The sequence below is a fragment of the Cebus imitator genome, unplaced genomic scaffold (assembly GCF_001604975.1).
Source record: "Cebus imitator isolate Cc_AM_T3 unplaced genomic scaffold, Cebus_imitator-1.0 Scaffold80, whole genome shotgun sequence".
Classification (NCBI taxonomy): Eukaryota; Metazoa; Chordata; class Mammalia; order Primates; family Cebidae; genus Cebus; species Cebus imitator.
In genome coordinates, this window is record NW_016107395.1 from 2,241,725 (window position 1) to 2,265,756 (window position 24,032).

General features: G+C 35.0%; 2 protein-coding genes across 2 annotated transcripts in view; one reads left to right on the plus strand and one right to left on the minus strand.

Annotated features, from left to right (window-relative positions):
* CCDC152 (coiled-coil domain containing 152) overlaps window positions 1-15,723 on the plus strand; it is a 52,253-nt gene extending 36,530 nt beyond the window's left edge. The window contains exons 6-8 of the mRNA XM_017533151.2: window positions 12,411-12,538; window positions 14,615-14,698; window positions 14,903-15,723. Of these exons, the coding sequence (XP_017388640.1) occupies window positions 12,411-12,538; window positions 14,615-14,698; window positions 14,903-15,025 (335 nt within the window). The 3' untranslated portion in view covers window positions 15,026-15,723. The remainder of the gene's footprint in view (window positions 1-12,410; window positions 12,539-14,614; window positions 14,699-14,902) is intronic.
* On the minus strand, window positions 15,125-23,113 carry SELENOP (selenoprotein P). The gene is made up of 5 exons (XM_017533150.1): window positions 22,875-23,113; window positions 22,026-22,241; window positions 20,750-20,962; window positions 18,507-18,624; window positions 15,125-16,569 (listed from the first exon to the last, which is right to left on the minus strand). Exons 2-5 carry the CDS (start codon window positions 22,226-22,228, stop codon window positions 15,958-15,960), a joined length of 1,146 nt encoding a protein of 381 aa, XP_017388639.1. The 5' UTR covers window positions 22,229-22,241; window positions 22,875-23,113; the 3' UTR covers window positions 15,125-15,957.
* Between the last annotated feature and the right edge of the window lie 919 nt (window positions 23,114-24,032).

Sequence of the window (24,032 nt, forward strand, 5' to 3'; positions counted from 1 at the left end):
TGAGCCACCGTGCCCGGCCGATATTAGTCCTTTGATGAATACATGGCTTAAAAATATTTTCTCCCATTCTGTAGGTTGTCTGTTTATGATATTGATTGATTCTTTTGCTGTGCAGAAACTCTTTAAAACTGATTTATCTATTTTTGGTTTTGATGCATTTGCTTTTCAGGTCTCAGTCATAAATTCTTTGCCTAAGCAAATTTCCAGAAGAGTTTTTCCTATGTTTTCTTTTAGGATTTTTATAGCTTAAGGTCTTACATTTAAGTCTTTAATTAATCTTGAGTTAATTTCAGTGTATGGTAAGGGATAGAGGTCCAATTTAATTTTTTTGCACATGGCTAGCCAATTTTCCCAGCACCATTTTTTATAATAAATAGGAAATCTTTTCCTCATTGTTTATTTTTGTAGAATTTGTTGAACATTAGTTTGTTGCAGGTGTGTACCTTTATTTCTGAGTTCTTTATTCTTTATTCTTTTTTTACAAATCTGTGTTTCCATTTTTGTACTAGTACCATGCTGTTTTGGTACTCATAGAATACCAGTACCTGTAGAGTAGTTGGAAGTCAGGTAATGTGATGCCTCCAGCTTTATTCTTTTTGCTTAGAATTGCTTTGGCTATTCAGGCTCTGTTTTGGTTCCACATAAATTTTAAAATTGCTTTTTCTAATTCTGTGAAAAACTTACATTGGTAATTTGATAGGAATTGAATATGTGGATTGCTTTGGGAAGTAAAGTCATTTTGATTATATTGATTCTTCCTATCCATGAGCATGAAATGCTTTTTCATTTGTGCATGTCATCTATGATTTCTGTTATCAAACTGTTTTGTTCTCCTTATAGAGGTTTTTCACCTTCTTTGTTAAATGTATTTCCAGGTAATTTTGTGTGTGTGTGTGGTAATTGTTAATGGGATTGAGTTCTTGATTTGGTTCTCAGCTTAAGTGTTGTTGGTTTATAAGAATGCCACTGATTTTGATGTATTCATTTTGTATCCTGAAACTTTACTGAAGACACTTGTCAGGCCTAGGAGGAATCTTTAGGGTGTTCTAGGTATAGAATCTTTTAGATGAAACTTTAGTGTTTTCTAGTTGTAGAATCATATTAACAGCAAACAGATATAATTGGACTTCTCCTTTTGCAATTTGGATGACTACTATTAATTTCTCTTGCCTGATTGCTGTAGCTAAAGACTTTCAGTACTATGTTGAATAGGGGTGGTAATAGTGGATATCCTTGTTTTGTTCCAGTTCTTAAGGGAAATGCTTTCAACTTTTCCCCATTCAGTATGATGTTGGCTGTGGGTTTGTCATGTATGGCTCTTATTATTTTGAGGTATGTTCCTTCAATGCCTATTTTTAGGGTTTTTATTATTAAGGATGTTGGATTTTACTGATGCTTTTTCTTCATCTACTGAAATGATCATATGGTTTTTGTTTTTAATTCTGTTTATGTAGTGAATCACATTTATTGACTTGCATATGTTGAACCATCCTTGCATCCCTGAAATAAGGCCATTTGATCCTGATGAATTATCTTTTTGATATATTACTGGATTCTGTTTGCTAGTGTTTTGTTGAGAATTTTTGAATCTATGTTTATCATAGATATTGACTTGTTGTTTTATTTTTTATTGTGTCCTTGACAGATTTTGGTGTCAGCATGATACTGGCTTCATAGCATGGTTAGAGAGGCCTCCTTCCTCCTCAATTTTTTGGAATGGTTTCAGTAATATTGGTAGCAACTCTTCTTTGTACATCTGGCAGAATTTGGCTGGCCTGTAAATCCTCTAGTCCTGGGATTTTTTTTGTCTAGGGGGTTGGTAGATTTTTTTAATTACTCATTCAATTTTATAACACATTAATGGTATGTTCAGAATTTCAATTTCTTCCTGGTTCGATCTCTGGGAGTTGTATGTTTCCAGGAATTTTTCTGTTTGCTCTAGATTTTCTAGTTTGTGTACATAGAGGTGTTCATAATAGTCTCTGAGGATCTTTTGTATTTCCGTGCTAATGGTTGTAATGTCAACTTTACCATTTCTGATTGTGCTTATCTGGAAACTTCTCTCTGTTTTTCTTGATTAATCTAGCAAGTGGTCTATCACTTTTGTTTGTCCTTTCAAAAAACCCACTTTTTGTCTCACTGATCCTTTGTATGGTTTTAGGGGGTTTTTTAAATCTCATTTTCCTTTAGTTCTTCTCTGATCTTTGTTATTTCTTTTCTTCTGCTAGCTTTGAGTTTGGTTTGTTCTTGTTTTTCTAGTTCATTTAGGTAAAACCTTAGCAGGTTAATTTGATCTCTATCTTCCTAATGTAAGCATTCAGTACTATAAACTTTCCCCCTAATACTACTTTTTCTATATCCTAGAGGTTTTGGTATGTTGTGACTGTGTTTTCTTTTGTTTCAAAAGAAGTTTTTATTTCTGTGTTTTTGTTATTGTTTACTCAAAAGTCAACCAGGAGCAAGCTGTTTGGTTTCCATGTATTTGTGTGGTTTTGCAAGTTCCTTTTGATACGGATTTCTAATTTTATTCCATTGTGGTCCAAATATAAGTTTGATATAATTTTATTTTTAAACAAATTATTGAAACTTGTTTCATGATAAAGCATATGATCAATTTTAGAGAATGTTCTATGAACAGATGAGAAAAAAATGTATATTCTGCAGTTGTTGAGTGGAATGTCTGTAGATGTCTATTAGTTTCATTTGGTCAAGAGTCCAATTTAAGTCCAGAGTTTCTTTATTATTTTTCAGCCTCCATGATCCATCTAGTCCTGTCAGTGGGATGTTGGCCACCCAACTACTATGGTATAGCTGTCTATCACTTTTCTTAGGTCTCATAATATTTGTTTTATAAATTTGGGTGCTGCAGTGTTGGGCACAGTTAAATCTGATTTTTAAATCTTCTTGTTGAATTGAAGCCTTTATCATTATATAATAGTAGTTATATAGTTAAGTCTTGTTGAATTGAAGTGTTTATTATTACATAATACCCTTCTTTGTCTTTCTTTATGGTGCTGGTTTAAAGTATGTTTTAACTGATGCAAGAATATCAACCCCTGTTCTTTTTCATTTTCTATTTGCATGGTATATCTTTCACCATTCTTTTACTTTGAACCTATGGTGTCATTACACATTGGATGGGTCTCTCAAAGTCAGTAGATGGTTTCGTCTTGTTTTATTAATCCAATTTGCCAATCTGTGTATTTCAAGTGGAACATTTAGACTGTTTATGTTGAAGGTTAATATTTATATGTGAGGTTTTATTCCCATTAGAGTGTTGTTAATGAGTTGCTTTACAGTCTCAGTTATGTAATTATTTTATAGGATATGTGAACTTTGTACTTACATGTGCTTTTATGGTAGCAAGTATTGTTCTTTTTTTTCCATGTTTAAAACTCCTTTGAGCATTTCTTGTAGGTCTGGTCTGGTGATGATGAATTCCTTTAGCATTTACTTATTTGGAAAAGACTTTATTTCTCCTTCCTTGTTTAGCAGGATATAAAATTCTTGGATGGGATTTTTTTTTTTTAAGAAGGCTAAAAAGAGGACCTCAGTCTCTTCTGGCTTGTAAAGTTTCTGTAAGAAGTCTGCTGTTAGTCTGATTGGATTTCATTTATAGGTAATTTGGCTATTTTCTGTAGCTGCCTTTGAGGTTTTTTTGTTTGTTTGTTTTATATATTGAGCTTAAATAGTCTAATGAGTACATGTCTTAGTATCTTGCAAATGTCCTCTGAACTACTTATATCTGGGTGTTGATCTCTCTAGAAAGATTAGGAAAATTTTCCTAAATTATTCCCTCAAACATTTTCCAAGTTGCTTATTTTTCCTTCTCTCTCAGGAATGCCAAGAAGTCATAGAAAAGTTTTGTTGCTTTACATAATCACATATTTCTCACAGGCCTTGTTTTTTTGAATTCTTTTTTCTTATTTTTGTCTCAATGAGTTAATTTGAAAGACTGATCTCCAAGCTTTTAAATTATTTCTTCTGCTTAGTCTATTGTTAAAACTCTCAATTATATTTTAAAATTTCTTTAGTGAATTTTTAAATTCCAGATGATTTTGTTTTGCTTTGCTTTTTAAAATATAGCTACCTCATCTTTCATATCCCGAATCATTTTCCTGGTTTCTCTGTGTTGGTTTTCAACTTTCTCTTGGATCTCATTGAGTTTCCTTGCAATCCATATTCTGAATTCTTTATCTGCCATTTCAGACTTTTTATTTTGGTTAGAATTCATTGCTATAGAGTTGGTAAAATCTTTTGGCATTGTCAAAAAGACTCTTTTTGTACTGATGGAGTTCTTGTGATGATTTCTTCTCATTTGAGGGGGCCGTTGCTTCTTATTTTTGAAATTCTTATTGCTTGGATGGGACGTTTTAATTTTTTTATTCTTTTATCCTCTTTAGTGTATAACTGCAGTGTATGTTGTATATGATCATTTGGTTTCGTTTCTGGGTGCTTTCAGGAGACCTAGATGCTGTATGGGAAGCTATGGATAGCTTCAGTGTGGTGGCTTTTTCAGATGCTGCTTGTTATAGCAATGTGTTTAATATATGAGCTGATACACTGTCTCCTGTGACATTAAGAGTGCAGTGGTCCCAGGAAGCTTATCCTGCACACCACCACTATGCCCTTCTGACAGCAGGTTTTATATTTGATCATGCATTTCAGGCACTTAAGAGAAAGAACCAGCTCACCCTCAGGTAGATGATAAAGAGTGGAAATACTTACCTTGATTGGGCAGTGGTGGGAGAAGAGTATGTTGGAATGTGCTGAGATCTTGAAAGAAAGGGTGATGGGGAATGCCCTAGCTTCTTGTTCTGAGCAGGCAAGAACATGATCTACTTGCCTATCACACCCCTGTTGTAGGGCGCGTTACCTTCCATAGAATTTGTCCTTTGGCTCCCAGCTGCACTGTTGCTATGCACTGCATATATACCCCTCTGGGGGCTACCATCTGGGCTCTGGGCAGAGCCTCTTCCCCCAGTCCAGAGCAGACACTCTCTAGGTTGTCTGCTTTTTCTTCTGGGACACTGCCACTTTATGGGGGGAGGAGGAATTGTGTGCTGCCGTTATGCAAGCCCAAGCAATACTGGTTCACTTTCATCGGGGATACTTTCAGTATTCTTGAATAAACACTGCCTTGATGTATTTTTTTTATGAAGTCTCACACTGTTGCCCAGGCTGGAGTGCAGTGGCTTGATCTCAGCTCACTCAAACCCCTGCCGCCCAGATTGCAGCGATTCTCCTGCCTCAGCCTCCTGGGTATCTGAGATTACAGGTGTACTGTGCCACCATGCCTGGCTAATTTTTGTATTTTTAGTAGAGACAGGGTTTCACCATGTTAGCCAGGGTGGTCTCAAACTCCCAACCTCAGATAATCTGCCTGCCTCAGCCTCCCAAAGTGCTGGGATTACAGGCATGAACCAACACACCTGGCCCCTTAATGCATTCTAATTTAGGTTTTGTACCTTCCTATATATTTATGTATGTAAACACAACATTTCTAAATTTGGTTCCTAATATTTACACTTAATGTTATCCAATGTGAAGCAGTTTGTATTCTTAAAATTAGTATCAAATATATAATTAATAATTTTTATGTATATGTAAAGCAAATTGAATATAATTTCACTAATGAAATTTTCCTCCTTCAATAAAGCAGATCTCATGAGCCTATGTTGAGGGTTGTTTGTTGTTGTTGTTGTTGTTGTTGTTGTTTTGACATGGAATCTTGTACTGTCACCTGGGCTGAAGTGCAGTAGCATGATCTCAGCTCACTGCAACCTCTACCTCCTAGGTTCAAGCAATTCTCCTGTCTCAGCCTCCTGAGTAGCTGGGACTACAGGTGCCCACCATAACCCTGGCTAATTTTTTGTATTTTTGGTAGAGACTGGGTTTCACTATGTTGGCCAGGCTGGTCTGGAACACCCGACCTTGTGATCAGTCTGCCTTAGCCTCCCAAAGTGCTGGGATTACAAGTGTGAGCCAACGCACCCAACGAGGTTAATTGGTTTTATATGGTTGTTGAAAACCTTCCTTAATGAGCCTATCTTTATGCACATCATATGCAACAATTAACTTAAAATGGGTGATAAGTTTACATGTAAAACCTACATCTGTAAAACTACCAGAAGAGATTATCTTTGAGACCTTGAGTTAGGCACAACTTCTTGGAAAGAAACAAAAAGCACAAACAATAAAGGCAAAAGTTATAAATTGGACTTCATCAAAATGATTAATTTATATCCTTTAATACTGTTAAGAAAATGAAAAAGACAATCCATGGACTTGCAAATGGATAGTTGATAAAAGATTCATATCCAAAAATATATAAAGAATGCTAAGAATTCAATAAAAGTCAGACAACTCAACAAGGAAATGGGAAAAATATTTGAACAGCTACTATCCCAGAGGCATACAGATGAAAAATAAGCCACGAAAAGATATTCAACATAATTAGTAGGTAGGGAAATGTAAATTAAAACCTCACACCTTTTAGAAGATATAAAATCTTAAAAATTATCAATGCCAAGTTGATAATGCCAAATGGAGAAACTGGAACTCTCACGCATTATTAGGGGGACTATAAAGTGGTACAGTCACTTTAAAAACAGTTTGGCAATTTTTTTAAAAAATGCAGTGAATTAGTTTGAGTCCTCTGAGAAACAAACACCAGAACAGGATTAGACATTTGAGAAATTTATTGGGGAAAATATTTGTGAGGCTAAATGGGAAAGGAACTAGGAGATACTAGGTAAGCTGTCAGTCTATGGTACAGGTTAACCTCTGCAAAAAAAAGAGAAGAAAGGAAGGAATCCCTGGTAGGGAAAGTGTTAGATTGTGACATATTTATAAGAAAGTTTCAACAAAGTTGAGCCAAATTTGCCCATTAAATGATTTCCACAACTTTCAGGAATGAGCTTGCTTTCATAGCCCTATCAAGCTCAGTCATTGGCTAGGAGTGGCTCTTGAGAGGTATGACCTCAGCATAAACATGGTCATGAAAACAGGGAGTCAATTATGCTCTCTGAAATTGGAGATCTGAAAGGTGCATTTTCATGGCTCCAAAAGTCCACCTACTGTACTACACAGATTTACTTCTCTACATGAGTTCATGTAGCAACTCTTCTGTTCTTGTGGGCCTCTCTCCCTAAAGGGATACCTAGAAGTGTTATTTTAGTGTTCTTCGTAGTGACCTGACTATATATTTAGCCAATGGATTCCAGATCCAAAAATTGTTCAGGTCTGGAAACTGAGAAAAGGAAAATAATTTTTTAATTGAGGCATGTGCCCTATGCCTTGTGTTCTTCCATTTTTGATTTTTTTTAATTGTACTAGCTGTTAAGCAGAGTTGGCTCTCCATCTATTAACTATGTTTAGAACTATCTGCACATCAAGTCTTTTTGGCTGCTCTTCAGCCTTCCTGGTAATTTGGTAATTGTGTCCTCCTGCCATTTGGCAGTTGAGCACTATCATCTGGCTTCTATTACTTTGTGGTGGAGAGGAATCCCATCCCCATGGATATTAATGGACCTAGCTCGATGACAGCCTATTTTACTGTCAACCCTAGCTTGCAAAGGAGACTGACCACCAAACTTTTTGTGATATTTGTCTGCCTCTCACCAGCACATTGCTGGTGGCCTTGGCTAGTAGAGTGTCTTCTGGGCCCTCTTGAAGAAAATAATCTTTTTGCAGGTTGTCCTACCTCATGTAATGTATGCATACTAGCATGACAACTTCCTACAGCCTCTTTATTTCTTTCTTTACAATCCGTCAGGCAGCTCAGATATTTCCACTTCACTCAGCTTTGGTCATTGCTTTCTTTAGAGGTTTGAGGCCACTCTAGCAGATCATTTGTTCCATCTCCTGAGGCCCTTGCTAGGATATTATGTCTGTTGCCCCTAAAGAGTAATGCTGAGTCAATGAATTCTTGCTTACCTGGTCTTACTTTCTGTCTTCTTTGATCCAGCAGCCTCAAAATCTGTTTTCAGGGGGTGTACTCACGTAACTCTTACCAATACAACCTAGATCATTCTTCCAGATACTTTTAGATATAATCGCTTGTCTCCCAGCCAAGTTATGCTGGGTCTTGACCCTAGTTATTGGCCTCGCAGCCAAAAGAGGAGATAGAGGCAACTTCTAAGAGGAGCCTCTACATCTTTCAGCACAGGGGTATTGCTAGCTCTTACCAGGAAAGAGTCGGCCACCTTTTCAGACTTCAAAGCCTTAGAGAAATCTTTAGAGCTAGCATCCTCAGAGGCATCCATCCACATGTTTTCATCCTATTCTTCAGGATCTCAAGTCTTTCCAACCAGGGTCCAAAATTTATCGTAGTAGACCTGCTTTAGCTAGGCATTTAAACATCTCTGCAGTTCTTCAACTCTATTAGATTTTCTGTTGCTTAGCTGTGTTTGATGTTCCATTACAAACACAAACACGAGGTAAGAGTATGTTTGTAAGCTACCAAAGGAATCTCTCACTCTCACATTTATTCTTTAATTCTGTAACTTTTTGCTAACAGCCCTCAATTTCTCATGATCCTTTAGTAGAATGTCAATTGAACTTAGCAGTAACCAGATAACTCTATTGCCTTTGTGGGCATTATTTCCATTGATATTTCAAATGTCTTAATTATCATACTGGCAAGGCATTCCCCACCATCAGGACATTTTCCCAGATTACTTCTGGTGAAATCTGTAGTAATTATAGGAACTACCAGTACTCCACATACCACTAAGGATGGCTTCTTCATTGCCCACAAAGTGGTAAGTGAGCCAATCTCAGAACCCCGTTATATCTGTTATTTTGTGCTAGTTCAGGTCCTTAAAGAAGGAAACACCAAGATAGGATTAGACATTCAAGAGATGTATTGTAGTGGGAATGCTTATGAGAAGAAATGGGGAGGGAATTAGAAAAGGCCAGGTAAGCTGTCAGTCCATAATGTAGGTCTAACTTCTGTGAAGGAAAGAGAGAAATAAATATTAGGTTTTTAAAAGTCTTAGGCTACAGTGCAGTCCTAAGTTAGGTAAAGGCACTGGAGAGTCATTGATCCAAATTCACCTGTGAATGAATCCCACATCTCCCAAAAATTGGCCCACAGTAGTATTCCTTACATATCCTGTCATTGACTAGTTGCAACCATAGAAGCATGGCCTCAGCTTAAATACAGTAATGGATTTTCAAGTGCAGAAGCTGGGGCAAGTGATCAATTAGGATTTTTGAGATCTGAGAGGCTCATTTTCATGGCCACCACATTATACACCATCTGACTCAGGATTCCCACCCCTGGGTATTTACCCAAGAGAAATGAAACCATGTGTCTGCACAAAGACCTGCTTGTGAATGTTTACAGAAACCTTATTCATCATGGCCCAAACCTGGAACTGAGCAAATCCATTAACATAAATAAACAAATCATAGTACATCCATATAATGGAAATTATTCAGCAATAAAAAGGAACAAACTACTGATACCTTCAACAATATGATTACTTCAGAAGCAATATGCTAAATGAAAGAAACCAGACACAAAAGGCCACATGCTATATGATTCTGTTTATATGACATTCCTGAAAAAGAGAAAATTATAATGACAAAAATCAGATCAATGTTTGCCAGTATTCGAGCAAAAGGATAGATTGTAAAGGGGCAAAAGGGATCCTTTTAAAGTGACAGAAAACTTTTACCTGATTGAAGTGATGGTTAGATTCTTATATATGGTTCTCAAAACTCATCAAACTGTATACCTCAAAAGAGATTTTGTTATATATGAATTATGCTGCAGTAAATCTGACTTTAAAAATACAAAAACCTAAGCAACCTCAATTATAAATATTTTAAAAGGGAATAAATATAAATTCATTTATGATCCAGATAATGGCATTATCAGATATTTAATTTACAATGGCTCTGATTAACATAATCAAAGAAAAAAAGGACTTGAGGAAATTTTTTTGGTTTTTTTGTCTGTTTGTTTGTTTTGATCTTAGCTCTTAGAAAAGAGCATATGAGATATAGGAGCTGGTTGTAAAGTCTGTGAAAGGCTGTTGTCTCTCATCTAGTGTTGGGCCTAAAGTCGCTGCAGTCAGAAAGGCCTGTAGTTAAAAAGAAAAGCTGGATGTCAAGTGGGAAATACTGAGAACGAACTGGAATTTGCATCTTTCTTGTACCTCCTCCAACCTTAATGACATGACAACCTACAGGAAAAGATGGTGCCCTATGCCATTGAGCTTTAAGGACACCTGGCCTGAGACTTCTAGCAGATTAAAAAAGAAATCTGGTGGGAACTTAAGAAGCTGTGGAACCAAATGATTTTCCTTATCGGTGAGATGATCCATTGATATGTGACAACTTGTATGAATTGCAGCATTGCCTGGGCTCTACACTGACCTCCAAAAAATAATAGCTGCTGATTTGGTGAGCCAGAAAACCAGCAACACCATGTGTGAACTGAAACACTACCCAGCATCTTATACTAAACATCAGCGGAAATTAGTTCTTTCTATACTTCCATGTTTCATGTCTTGTGGAGATGTCTCATAGCTAACTCTAACTTAGAAACGTATAGACAAGGGAATTGTGGGAAACATAGTTCTAATTTAGCTAAGTTGACATAGTACAAAACCACCAAAGATAGAAGGGGGAATAAATGGAGTTAAAATGTTTTTAAGACTTGCATAATGTCCATAAAGTGATAAAAATACTAATTTTATTAAATTCTAATAAGTCAAATATGCATGTTATAAACTCTAAGATAACCACTAAAGAAGAATAAAAAAATATATTTCAAGCTAATGACTATGAATCTAATAGAAGAGGAAAAAAGGGAAGTAAAAATAGTTATTCAGTCCAAATGAAGATGAGAGAAAAATGAGCATAAAATGTAAAAGCCGGCAAATAATAAGCTAGTCTATTTAAACCCAAATATATTACTAAATGCATTAAATTAAACTTTAATTTCCAATTAAAAGACAAAGATTGTCAGATTGAATAAAGATTAAAATCTGCTAATATGCTGCTTTCAATATACCTAAAATATAAAGCTATTATTATTAATATAAAATATAAGAAAGACTCTGAATAATTTATAATAAATAAATAAATATTACATATTAATATAAAATATAAGAAAGATTTAAATAAAAGATGGAAAATGATATACCATGTATATAGTAGCCAACACAAAGGTGGCATACCTATATTAATATTGGACAAAGTATACTTTAAAGCAAGAAGCAATACTAGAGCAAAAGATGGATATTTTCTGATGTAAGTGTTTGATTTACTAGGGTAAGAAAATAATTCTAAATTTATATGTACCAAATAAAATTAGCAGAATTAGTAGATGACAGACAAATCCACAATCATAACGAGAGACTTGAATTCACCTTTTGGTGGTAGAAAAGTACATTCAAATATGCAAAATCAGTAATGATATAGAAAACTTAAACAGCAAAGCTAACAACTGATACTAATTGACATAAATAATATACCCTATAAGTGCAGAATACATATTATTTTCAAGTATGCATGGAACATTTAAGAAAGATGACCATATCATAAATGAAAAAGCAAATTTCAACCCATTTCAAAGGTCTTAAATCATACAGAGTAGGATCTTAATTGCAATTAAGGAGAAGTTGGTAATCCCTATATATTTGGAAATTATTTCTGATAAACCTGTGGATCAAGGTAGAAATCTCAAAGGAAGTTGGGAAATATTTTGAACTGAATTATATAAAAAACATTACATTTCAAAATTTGTACTAAAGCTGTGTTTATGGATAGACTTAATAGCCTTAAATATAAGTCATGGAGAAATCTACAAATTTATTACCTAAATATCTATATCAGGAAGCTAGGAAGCCCTTCATTGTAGCGCTTGTTGATTGTCTCCTTTTTCATTAAAAATCAAAGATTTTCTTGAGCCTCTCATCCTAGATACCATGGTGTCATTAACAGGAATAAGAAAGTTGGGAGAAGAAGAAATTTGATAAAGCATAAAGACATGATGTGAACATGAGAATGGCCTGATCATATGGAATAGTATGGCAGGGGTTTTATGTAGCTCTGGAGACATCCAGTAGTTTAAGCCCTTCATACCTAGAAACTCAGGCTTTGTATCCCTCTTCAACCACTGTATCTCCCATTTATTTTCTAGGCCATTGATGCTTAATCATTTAAATTACCTTATTCATTCAAAAAGATTTGGCAAGTGACCTCTGTGTCTCCAACATTATTCAGGGTCTTGTAAAAAAAATACAGAAAAGCTATTCTAAACATAAACCATTTCTAAAATATGTTTCATTAATAAAATTTACTTTCTTAGGAATTATTTAAAATACCAAGGAAATTCAAGCTTATAATATTTTTGAAATTTTTAATGAATGAATTTTATTTCATTTATTCAGTTGAATTAAATGAAGAAAAGCACAAAGAACTAATAGGGAAAAAGGAGATGGAAATTTCAGAGTTAAATGCAAAGCTAAGAAATCAAGAAAAAGAAAAACAAAATGAAATAATCAAGCTACAACTAGAGGTAGGTGTTTAATAGTTTGCCAAACTTGAGGACACATCCCCTAAACTGTACTTTGATTGTTTTTCACCACAATAAGATACATTTTAGGATTAGAAGCAATTCTGTAAGAGGACTTCACACAAGCTCATTCTCCATCAAATGATTGCTGTAATCACACACCATATAACTGTCATCTGCATTGCCTTTCAGCACTTGACCTGAAGGTAGACTCTTCAGTTATTCAAAACGTCCTGGTTTTTAGAGAAGATTTTGTTTCTCTGAGAACTTTTGTTCTTAGTATTTCCCACTTGACATCTAACTTTTCTTTTTAACTGCAACAACTTTAGGCCCAACACTAGATGAGAGACAACAGCCTTTCACAGACTTTACAACCAGCTCCTATACCTCATATGCTCTTTTCTGTATATGTCATTTTCTTGCTTTTCCCTGTCTCAGGGTAGATATTTTCTTCTGACCTATTCTCCAGCTTACTAATTTTATCTTCAGTGTAACTGATCAGCTATTAAACCAATACAGTGAAACTTTCTTTTTAGCTATTGTGTTTTTAGCACTACATTTCCTTGACAGAAAATTCAGAGATTATCTGCATTTTACAGTAAATTCTATGCAGGTTTCATAATTCTACCATTCCAGCATGGGAAGAATGTTTCTAATGCTTCACATTATTCTCATCCCAGCAGCATTTTGTCGAATCCCAGTAAACCAACTAGAAATTTCTTTTGCTTTAATTCTCATAAGAAAGACAAATTTATTCCTAATATCTTTCTGGAAACATATATATCTCAGGGGCAAACAAACCAAATTCCTAAAAAATATTTTTAAAGGGACTTCAAATAGGACATCTCAAAGGCTGAGGCTCTAGCTCTTCACTCAAATATCTTGAGTAGTTCATTTAACCAGATATCGTAATCTCACAGGTACTTTGACAAAATATTTGTCCTTTAAATTTTTTTAGACTATATCAAGCTACCCTTACATCATTCTTCCATCACTTCCCCCACTCCAACTTTCATTTTACCTTGTGTTGTAAGAACTCACAGATCTTAGTTAAGATCGCATACTACTCATATTCCTGAAACTTTGGAATCCCTGGGGTACTTGGTGAAGCACCATGTGTAATCATTGGGCAGAAAGAGAGCTGATGTTGAATTTAGATGCCCTTTGTTGCTGCTGCTGCTGCTGCTGCTGCCATCTGGCCAAGTGTACCACAAACCACAAGACAGACTGAATGGCCAACTGAAATTAATGGGCCTGTTTCAAGATCTACCGCCAACTTCTAATCCTCCTCTGTTTGGAAATTTGCATTTTGTTTGCCATTTGGGCCTTATTACCTATTATTTAACTAGTATACAGAGCACCTTGTTATCTGTCTTTATTGTACCTAACCATTTCTCTCCTCAAACCAGAACATAATCTCAGAGCTTAATTTTAGTCCTCAGAGAGGCTATATTAACTAAATCTGAAGTTAAAATGGAATATTGTGCAAAAATGAAAAATTTGGCCTATAAGAATGGCCTATGAGAATTTTTTAAACGTGATTCAGGTTAATTCAAACCAACAAGAGTTCAAATTAAATCGACAAGATGGTATTCAAATTCTACCATTCAGCCTCAAAGTTCCTGCAGAAAGATATGTGAGGTTTTCTCCTGACTATTGATTACATTTTTCTTTATAATATATTCATTTTAGTGTAAAAATATTTTTACCTATCTTTAAGTTAAACTAGATTCTCTGCCCTGGCTGCACTATAGAATCATGTTTTGAGAAAAAAATGATGCCAGCTACACACCAGAATCTCTATAGTGCCCAGGCATTTGGTACCAAAAAAAAAAAAAAAAAAAAAAAAACAAAAAAAACCTACCCAGGTAATTTTACCATGCAGTCAGGATTAATCTTGTATGTGTGTCCTTTGCTCTTTCTGAAAAATTGTTTCTTAAAGCAGAATTTTTCTATTGTCTGTTATTACAGAGAATACACCTAAATTACAGCTTGCATGTCAAAAGATATCATGGATTTTGAAAAAATTGTTTCTAATTGTCTAGAGCTTCAATAACTTTCTTTTTAAATTTGATTCAGTTTGATGCCAAACTAGCAAGAGTTCAGACTAAATCAAAATCATATCCAGATTCTACTGTTTTGCCACAGAGTATCTACAGAAGGGTATGTGAGTTTTTCTCCCATGATTTGTTGCTTAAGAAAATTTTCTAAGCATGTTTCTATAAAAATCATCTAATTCTTATTAACAATAAGGTATTTTTAAAATTCCAATTTATAGCAGAAGTGTATTTCTTTATTATTATTTTGTTGCTCCTTGTACTAAATTTTACTTTTGAATTGTAATAACAAATTTTTTGTTTCATTTAGAAACTGCAACATATTCAAGAAGAAAAAAACAAAGAGATTGCAATTCTTCGTAATACCATTCGCGATTTAGAGCAACGCCTTTCTGTTGGCAAAGATTCTCACCTTAAGCGTAGACGGTTTTGAGCTTAGCAGTAAATTCATTAGTTGGCATTTTACTTAAAAGCAACTGAAAATTTCACTTTTAATTTCAACATATGCATACAGCCTACATCACAAAAAGAGTCAGCTTTAAGGTTTTTATTGAATTTATTTGGACAAATCCATACTGTATCCAATTGTGTACTGCATTCTTGCTTAATAGTATTAACCATAAAGGAGGTCAGGTTTATAGGGTTTAGTTTACCTATTAAACCATCATTGACTATGGAAATACTTACCAAGCAAAACAGAGACAGACAATATTCTTTACCTTTCCACTTATATCTTTCAAGACAGCCAATCAAGTTTTAGAAGAGTGTGATACAATGTTAGAGAAAGAAGGATACAAAGGCTTTATTCATGTGTGATAGTAAAAGCAAGATATGAGTTTTCGATATCCAAAAAGATAAATGGACATTTAAAATATATATGCTTTTTTAGCAAAATATTCATGTGTTAAGTATCTACTTCTTTCTTTAAATTTAGTTAAAAATGTAAGATTGAAAAGACAAGGATAATATTGTTTGAGAGATAAGTAAAAAAAAAAAAAATGGAAAGCATGTCTTTGTTTTTCTTCCTCCATTCTAAATTGCTAATTATCCAACAGAAACCCCTAGGTCATAGTTTATGTTTCTGTTCTCATTAAAGCAAGTAGAACATTGGAAAAAGAAAAAAAAAAAAAAGACATATTAACCAAAAGCTGCAATCACCTTTCAGTTGCCCCATTATAAAAAATATTGTTTGAGTCAATATTTCTATGACATAAAATTTAAAATCTGGAAGCCAATCCAGTAGATTTCTTCATGTTTGCACAAATCCAATTTCTATTTTTGGTTCACTAATTTGAGGGTTTATAAAAATGATGGAAATGAAATTGTATCTAGACTGACTTGGGGAGTATGTCTTATTTTAAATATTTAGTTTGAAGGTCATTCTCACTTTTTTGCCATATTCTTTCAGCTTCAATTGGTACTGGCTTCTGTAGGTATAAGCTGCTGACTTGTCTTTCAGGCAGCTGGAGGCAAACGTCACTGACAAGATTCAGTTATATTCTCCTCTGCCCGAAGTCCCTGTCAGCTACATAAAGATGGAAGGTTTTCTGTACACTGTCAGGTGATTGCAGACCCCGTTTTTTCAAATATCAGATGTCGACAATGTCAGCATCAGCTCCTAGGAGCCAACTCTGAATCTTTGGGCAATTTTCAGAGTAATTGATTTATACATCTCTTTTGTCAGAGCTTGTTTCGTGGATGTTGTAAACCTTCACTTCCTGGTATATATCAGTTCTCTGGGTGACCCTGCCTATGTTGACCCTTGTGCTTATGGTGGTGATGAAGATCTGAAGGAGTGAGATGAGTAGGAGCATCTGGTGCTCCTGGTTGCTGATTCTTTGAAAGCTCACTGCTGCCAAGGTGCTGATGTCCATGATTGCGATGATGCTTATGATGGTGATGGGGCTGTGGAGCTTCAGTTGTTTTATTCACAGTAGCCAAAGATACATTTTTACAAAAGTCTTCATCTTTGAGAGTCTGGAACAAATTTATAAATCACTATTAGCAAGTTTATAGAGATAGAAATATTGCAAAATGATTTGTAGACCTAAAGTATGTGAAATTCCAACTAGTTAATTAGAATAGAGTTGCCTTTATATTATATTAAGGAGTAAAGAGTCTGATGTTAGTCTTAACATCTAGACATTTTATTAAAGGCTTACAAAGAATGACAAACCACTGTACTTATATTTGCAGAAGCAAATAAAGTAAACTGGCAAAAGGAACATAGATTGCAGGAAAGTCATCTAATATCAAATCCTAAATTTAGTTGACCTAGGCCAGGCATGGTAGCCCACACCTGTAATCCCAGCACTTTCAGAGGCCAAGGTGGGCAGATTGCTTGGGCTCAGGAGTTTGAGACCAGCCTGGGTTACATGGCAGGACTCTGTCTCTACAAAATAGACAAAAATTAGCTAGGTGTGGTGGTGCATGCCTGTGGTCCCAGCTACTTGGGAGGCTGAGATGGGAGGATCACCTGAGCCTGCAAGGTGGAGGTTGCAGTGAGCTGAGATGGTGCCACTGCACTCCAGCCTAGTGACAGAGTCAGACCTTGTCTCAAAAAATAAAAATAAAAAAATCAGTTGATCTACATGGAAACTTCTGTACCTAGGTCAACAGTTCATCTTATGTAATGCCATATGATACTATAATCTAGTATTAATTTATCTCTGATAATTCAAAAATGCTAATAAACTCTGCTCAAATGTGTTAGTTTTTCATACTTCATCCTATGCCAGGAAAAGTTTTGAACTTCACCAAAGCTTTGCTAATGTCTCCCTACTATAAGGCTGTCAGCTGAAAGTAGCAAATTACTGCCCGACTCCCATTGACCATATTATCCATTCTGCATGATCCTAGCTCTTTAATTTACTGGAAGTCTTTATTGTTTTGTGGTACCTACCAGTCAGAGACTCAAAGCCTATAGATACAGAAATGTAACATTAAACCTCAACCTAAGGCTAATTTGTAAATAAATTTACAAAATCAACTTAGAACCCAAAAACTCAGGAGGTCAAGAGATTGAGACCATCCTGGCCAGTGAGCTGAGATGGTGCCACTGCACTCCAGCCTAGTGACAGAGTCAGACCTTGTCTCAAAAAATAAAATAAAATAAATGGTGAAACCCCATCTGTACTAAAAATACAAAAATTAGCTGGGCGTGGTGGCATGTGCCTGTAGTCCCAGCTACTCTGGGGGCTGAGGCAGGAGAATTGCTTGAACCTGGGAGGCGGAGGTTGCAGTGAGCCGAGATCGCACCACTGCACTCCAGCCTGGCGCCTGGCAACAGAGGGAGAATCTGTCTCAAAAAAAAAAAAAAAATTAAATATAGTTCTTCTTATAACAAGGAAAAAATATTTTCATAGTTTTTAGGAAATAAATACCAGTAATGAGTAGAAAACTTATTCCATTTTGAAGTAAACTCAGACTGCCGATGGGCAGACAGTGGAAGAGCTTCAGGAAAAATCTGATAGTCTTACATCCTCAAAAAATTAAGTAGTTTCTGACCCCAGTTCCATTCCAAGTAATGCTGTGGGTAAACTTTGCCATTACCATCTTCTTGTGCTGGCATGTTCAGGATACTACAATAATATTGTTTTGTTTGTTGACTAAATTCTTTTAGCACTTATGCTTATGCAACATCATTTGGTGGTAATTGAAATATGATCTACATTGATTTTTAATTTATAAAGCACTTCTAGATAAAGGTAGCAACATCAATCTTCAGAAAATGTTTTAAAGTAGAGGTTAGATGACAGGATATTTTTAATTATAAAAATTATTTTTATTTACTTTTAGTACACCTGCAAAAGCATTGATTAATTTATCCTAATTTATCATGAAACACTAACTTATTTAGATAGCTCTTAAAAGATTTCCTCTTTTCTCCCCAGAAAAATAATTGAGAAAAATACCGTGAGAGAGCAGTTTCCACATTTCTTTTCACAGTAAGCAATCTTAATGGCTTCTTCTACATATGGGAATGTTAGGAAGGAAAAAGGCAAACCAAGATGATATACAAGACGGCCACATCTAAGAAAAAGGACAAATACAACATCATTATAATATTTTCTGTATCACGATCCTACTCAAACACAGTCTGGGATAGGTATTATAGGTTTAATGGTCTTATAACTAAGACCCTTTCAGGCCTTCACTAAATTTCTTTGGATAAGAGCTACAAATGAGCTCCCAGGAACTGCATACCAGGTCAGGTCATAGCAACACTACAATTAGTCTAATACTAGCATTTTGAAATGTTATAGATCTGTCACTAAATAATATCAAAACTAGTCATCATTGTTACTTTATCAAATACAATTTTGTCACTGACTTATAAATTCTACCAGTGCCCAAACCACTAATTTATAAATTGGGCTCTGAAAATCACATGAGCTTGTCAGTACTGCTATGGCAGCACAAATCTGACACAAGAAATCATGACATAACAAAAAGATCTCCAACCCATGGCCAATAGCTCATTTATTTAAAAATATATCTAATGCAATGAAAATTGCAGTACAATGAAAGTATTAGAATAAGCAGCATTGTCAGAATGGTGGGCTTAAGAAGTTCTTTCTGCCCACATTTTTACCAGAATATATGGTTTTATGTGATTATCAAAGGATTATACTTTTAGATTATACTAAAAATTAGAAGTTTGAAGGCCTAAAAGAATGAAATGTGATCGTTTTTTAAAATTTAGTATAAGAACAAGTAGGGCTAACCAAACTCCGGAGAGTCAAAGTAAACAAAGTACCCACTAAGAATGTTTATAATGGCATAATGCATGCATTGAGGTTCCCTCAAAATATGAATGTTTTATTTGTTCACAGAATCAAAAGTAGATTTGTGTAGATCATGCTTAAATGATTTATTCACTTTACAGTTCAGAAATTCAGGTATGTAGCATTCAAATTATTACTTAGATTAAAATTAATTAATTACAAGATATGGTTATTCATTTGCAAAAGACTTAGGTTAGAACTGTACAGGATATACAAATTGGTCATTCTTTTTATTTAACCAGAATGCCAATTTATGGGAAAAAATGTAATCAACTTTCTGTATTTTCCAACTGGAATGGTGAACCCTTTTACATGCCTTACTTTTAAGAAAGATATTTCAAAAATAAAAGTCATTCCAAAAAATGTAAATGTAAATAAAGAATTTATAAACTATTTGGCAATAAACAAAGGCAAATGTCTTATTTTAAATCACTTACTATTAAATACAAAACAAAAAAAATCAAGTGAAGAGATTAGTGGAAAATCTAGAGAAGTGGTTATGGCAAAGTAACCTGTGATAATAATTATGGATATGAGATAAATATACCGAGGATTAAGAACCCATAGAATTTGATGATTGACCTGAGATGAGAGTGTGATGGAAGGAGTCAGTAACACATTCTTGTCACACAGTTTTCTGAAGGGGTAGATGGTAGCAAGCCTGCCATACATGATGGTTTTTGTAACGTCCCACAAAATAGTGGATGATGACTGGGAGTGCAGGTCGGAAAATTATAGGATTATATGCCCTAGTGGTTGGCTGCATCGCCCTCCAATAGGTTGCTATATATAAATCACACAAAGGTGAAAGTATAAGTATGTTTTAGGAGAAGATAATCAATACAGATTTGAATAATTGAATTTAAGATGTTGGTGAATGTATCTATGAAGTAAATATACTCGTCTGGAGTTCAGTCATTGTGTTTCAGCTTTGTATATATATTTGGGATCATCCTAACATATGTTGTAATTGTAATCAAGGGGTAGATGAGATTGTTCAGGTAAAAAGTGCAGAGTGTTTATATAGTCCTGAATAACACAAACACATACAGAATAAACCAAGGGAGGATGTTGAAGGAAGAAAAACAGGGAGGTAGAAAAGGAAGTATGGAAGAAACAGAAGAGGAGGGATATGGGCAAAACCAGCAGGGTATAGTGTCATAGAAATTTTTTTAAATGAGAGTATTTTCAAAAATAAGGAGTAATTTTTACTTCTAAAAGTTAGAGAGAGATTATATGAGATGAAGACTGAAATATGGCATTGTATTTAGCAGCAAAGAAGATTGTTATGTGTGGTGGGAAGTAAATAAATAGATAGATACAAAACAGTTATGTTTAAATTTGGGATTTGTTTGTGTGTATGTACAAACCTGTCATATATGAGGAAGTCATCTTTGTTTCCATTTAAAAGAGCCCAGACATCTGGTTGGTTTTCTTCTTGCTGATAAACAGGAATATGCTCTGAAACCTGATTCTTAAGATGTGTGTATCTTAATTGAGAAGAGAGTCCTTGATGATTAACAATAATATAAGAAATATTAGAATATCCTTCTTTCTCCAGTTTTACTCGCAGGTCTTCCAATCTAAAATATTTGGGAAGAAACATATAAAATGAATAATCTCATGCAATTTGATTTGTGGTTTTTCTCCCTCTTCCTTATTTTTCTATGTGAAACTATCCTTATTTTTAACTAACTCATACTGTACCCATTCTTTATATTGTGGTAAAAGATTTTGAAACTTTCATTTTTCGAATTACTTTAAAAATATGCTTAGTTAAAAACCTTATGCTTACACAAACAGTGGCTCATTTAGTTCTCAAATTAGCACAATGAAGTGTATATATTTTAAATTCATCTTATAGATAGAATGGTTTCAACCAACCACAGATCAAAAATAGTTGGAAAATAAAAAGATGACTGCATCTATAGTAATGAACATGTAGACTTTTTTCCTTGTCATTATTCACTAAACAATACAATATAAAAATAACTTACATAGCATTTACATTGTTTTAGGTATTGTAAGTAATCTAGAGAGGATTTAAAACATACAAAAGTATGTGCATAGGTTATATGGAAATATGACACCATTTTATATAAGGGCTTTGAGCATACATAGATTTTGGTGTATGAGGGGGACCCTGGAACCAATCCTGCACAAATACCACTGGACAACTGTAAGAAGAATTCTACCCAATGAGTATTTGGTGAATAACTCAACAAATATCTTTGATATTTATTTGTTAAATAACCCAACACCTTTGATAGCAAGCCTAGTGTTCTTTCTACTCTGACAAAACAGCCTTCTCTGCTTCTTGTACTGAAGTAACTGTTCTATTTGTAGAAGTATATTTTAGAACATTTTCATTACACAAGTAATACATATTTAGTAGGAAGTTACAAAATATGGGTCCGCAAAAAGAAGAAAAACTCCATAACCCTGGGAAACCCACTGTAAACATTTTGGTGTATATCATCCTAGTTTCTCTCTTCTAATTTGTTCTATGCAAACACATACAGTTTTTCCAAAAACTGTGATTTAATACATTGTGTTCACTTTTATTTTATTTTATTTTATATCTATATGTGTGTATTTAATAGCTTTCCCCTTAAGATATTTTAAGTCACAGAAAGACTGTCTTACCTAGATGCCTGCAGAATGCACAGGTATCAACTGGCTTGAAGAAGAGCAACCACAGTCACTGAACCAGTGGAGTTCAGCATTGGATCTTGATCTCTTATGCTCCAGGCTGGGGGTTGCTTACATAAGGAGCTTTGGTCCTGGCTCTCTGTTCCTCCTGAGGGGAGGAGACAGAGAGCCAGGGCAAGCCCCAGGCTTCTCCACATTGCTGGGGTTGTCCTGTAAAAGAGATAACCTGACACTCTTCTTCATAGATAACTTCACAGGCCTAACTATTAATTTCAATACATCCAGCAGACATAATTCTACTTCCTAAAAATACCTAGCCCATGAATTCTGTTTCCAGAAACTTGTGGAAATCTGCCTCATCATGCAGCCAAGAACTTCCCTGGGAAAAGATAATGTGTTTAGAAAAATGTTCAGACTGTGGCTTATATAACCAAGTCTGTGACTTACATAACATTCTGCAAACACAACCTGACTTTTGGTTGAGACACACCAAGTTCTAACTGCTCTTTCTATTCTCTAAGAAGAAAGGGACCAATAGAGGATTCTGCACAGGAATGAAAAGAGCCAGCAAAAAAAGAACCCAGAAGAAAGGTGATGGCAGAGAGAAAAGTATACCAACAACATGAATGTGGCTCATGTCAGGCTCTTAGCTCTTCAGGTTCAAACATTCTGTATAAGTCCCTTGGGTATGGCTGGCTACCTTTTGTTTCTCTTTTATTATTTTTATTTCCTCTATCCGTTTTCTAAATCTATTCTATGGAAAAAAACATTTTATCAGACTCAAAAAATATTTACCAAACTCTAAAAGAATAAAGTATCAGAAAACACAAAGTTTCTACTTACACAAACCCTTCCAACAGGCCGGCTTCCTTTCTCTTTGCTTTGCTCTGGCAGCTCCACAAAACCACAGCGACACACTCTGGTATTTATAGTCCTGTTGTTTACCTCACCCCTCAGCTATAGTCCAAAGTTCAACGCTCACTCTTGCAGTGACCTTGCAAGCAGAGCAAACCCCTGAACTGATTGTTATCAACTTAAAAGAAAGTAGCAATTGCTGCCAGGCATGATATGGGGAAAACATTTTGACAATTTCTAATTTACTCCCTATCCTTTTCAGTCACCCCAGTATCTAGGATTTAATGGTACAGTCGGGGGTGGGAGGAAGGGCTAAGGGTAAACAGGGCCTCCACATCTCTTTCTTTCCCAAACTGTAATAAGGAAAAACATTTGCTAAGCCAGCAAATTATGCTGCTGCTTTAAAAAAGGAAAAAGAAAACTTTTTTTCCTTTTACTTTGCTTCCTTATGCAGTGATGAGGTGCTAGCTTAGCCCACATTGTGTGATCCTATATGGGATCTCCCAGGACCACGGCTTTTTTCTTTTTAATTTAAGGAAATAGAAAAATAGACTTCCTATCTGAGGGAAATCAGGGCTCATTTTTATTGTCACAGAAGTTGTACTTCCTGGAAGATCTATGCATCCCACAGAATTTTTTGAGCATCTAATATAAAATCTTTATAAACGTAAGTACCATAAAAACAAAAATTAATGGTAGTAGTCGGACATGGAAAGAGTGTGGAAATTCCAAGGTGTACAAATGAAATAGATAATTCCTACTATTTCAGAAGCAGGTAAATTCTTTCCAGTAACGCTTGTAAGTTGGCATGCCGACAGTGGGTGAAGTAACGAGCAATGTGAAATGATGTCATTCCTAGATAGCAGCAGTTTTCGAGTAAGCCTTGCTTTTGTCATCAAGTTTTTTTTCCAGATAACCCCCTACTGATTGCTATATGCTCAATACTGTTGTACAAGGTGCAGGAAATACAGAGACTCAGATGTTATCTTTCCTTTCAAGAAACTTAGTATCAAATTAGGAGGTTACCATTTGAAATCCAAGTTCTCTTTACTTGCCCTGAGCAGTTGTTATTTGCCTTTTGGGGTCCCAGATCTATTTGAGAATCCAGTTAAAATGCACATATACATATTCAGTTTTTAAAAGAAT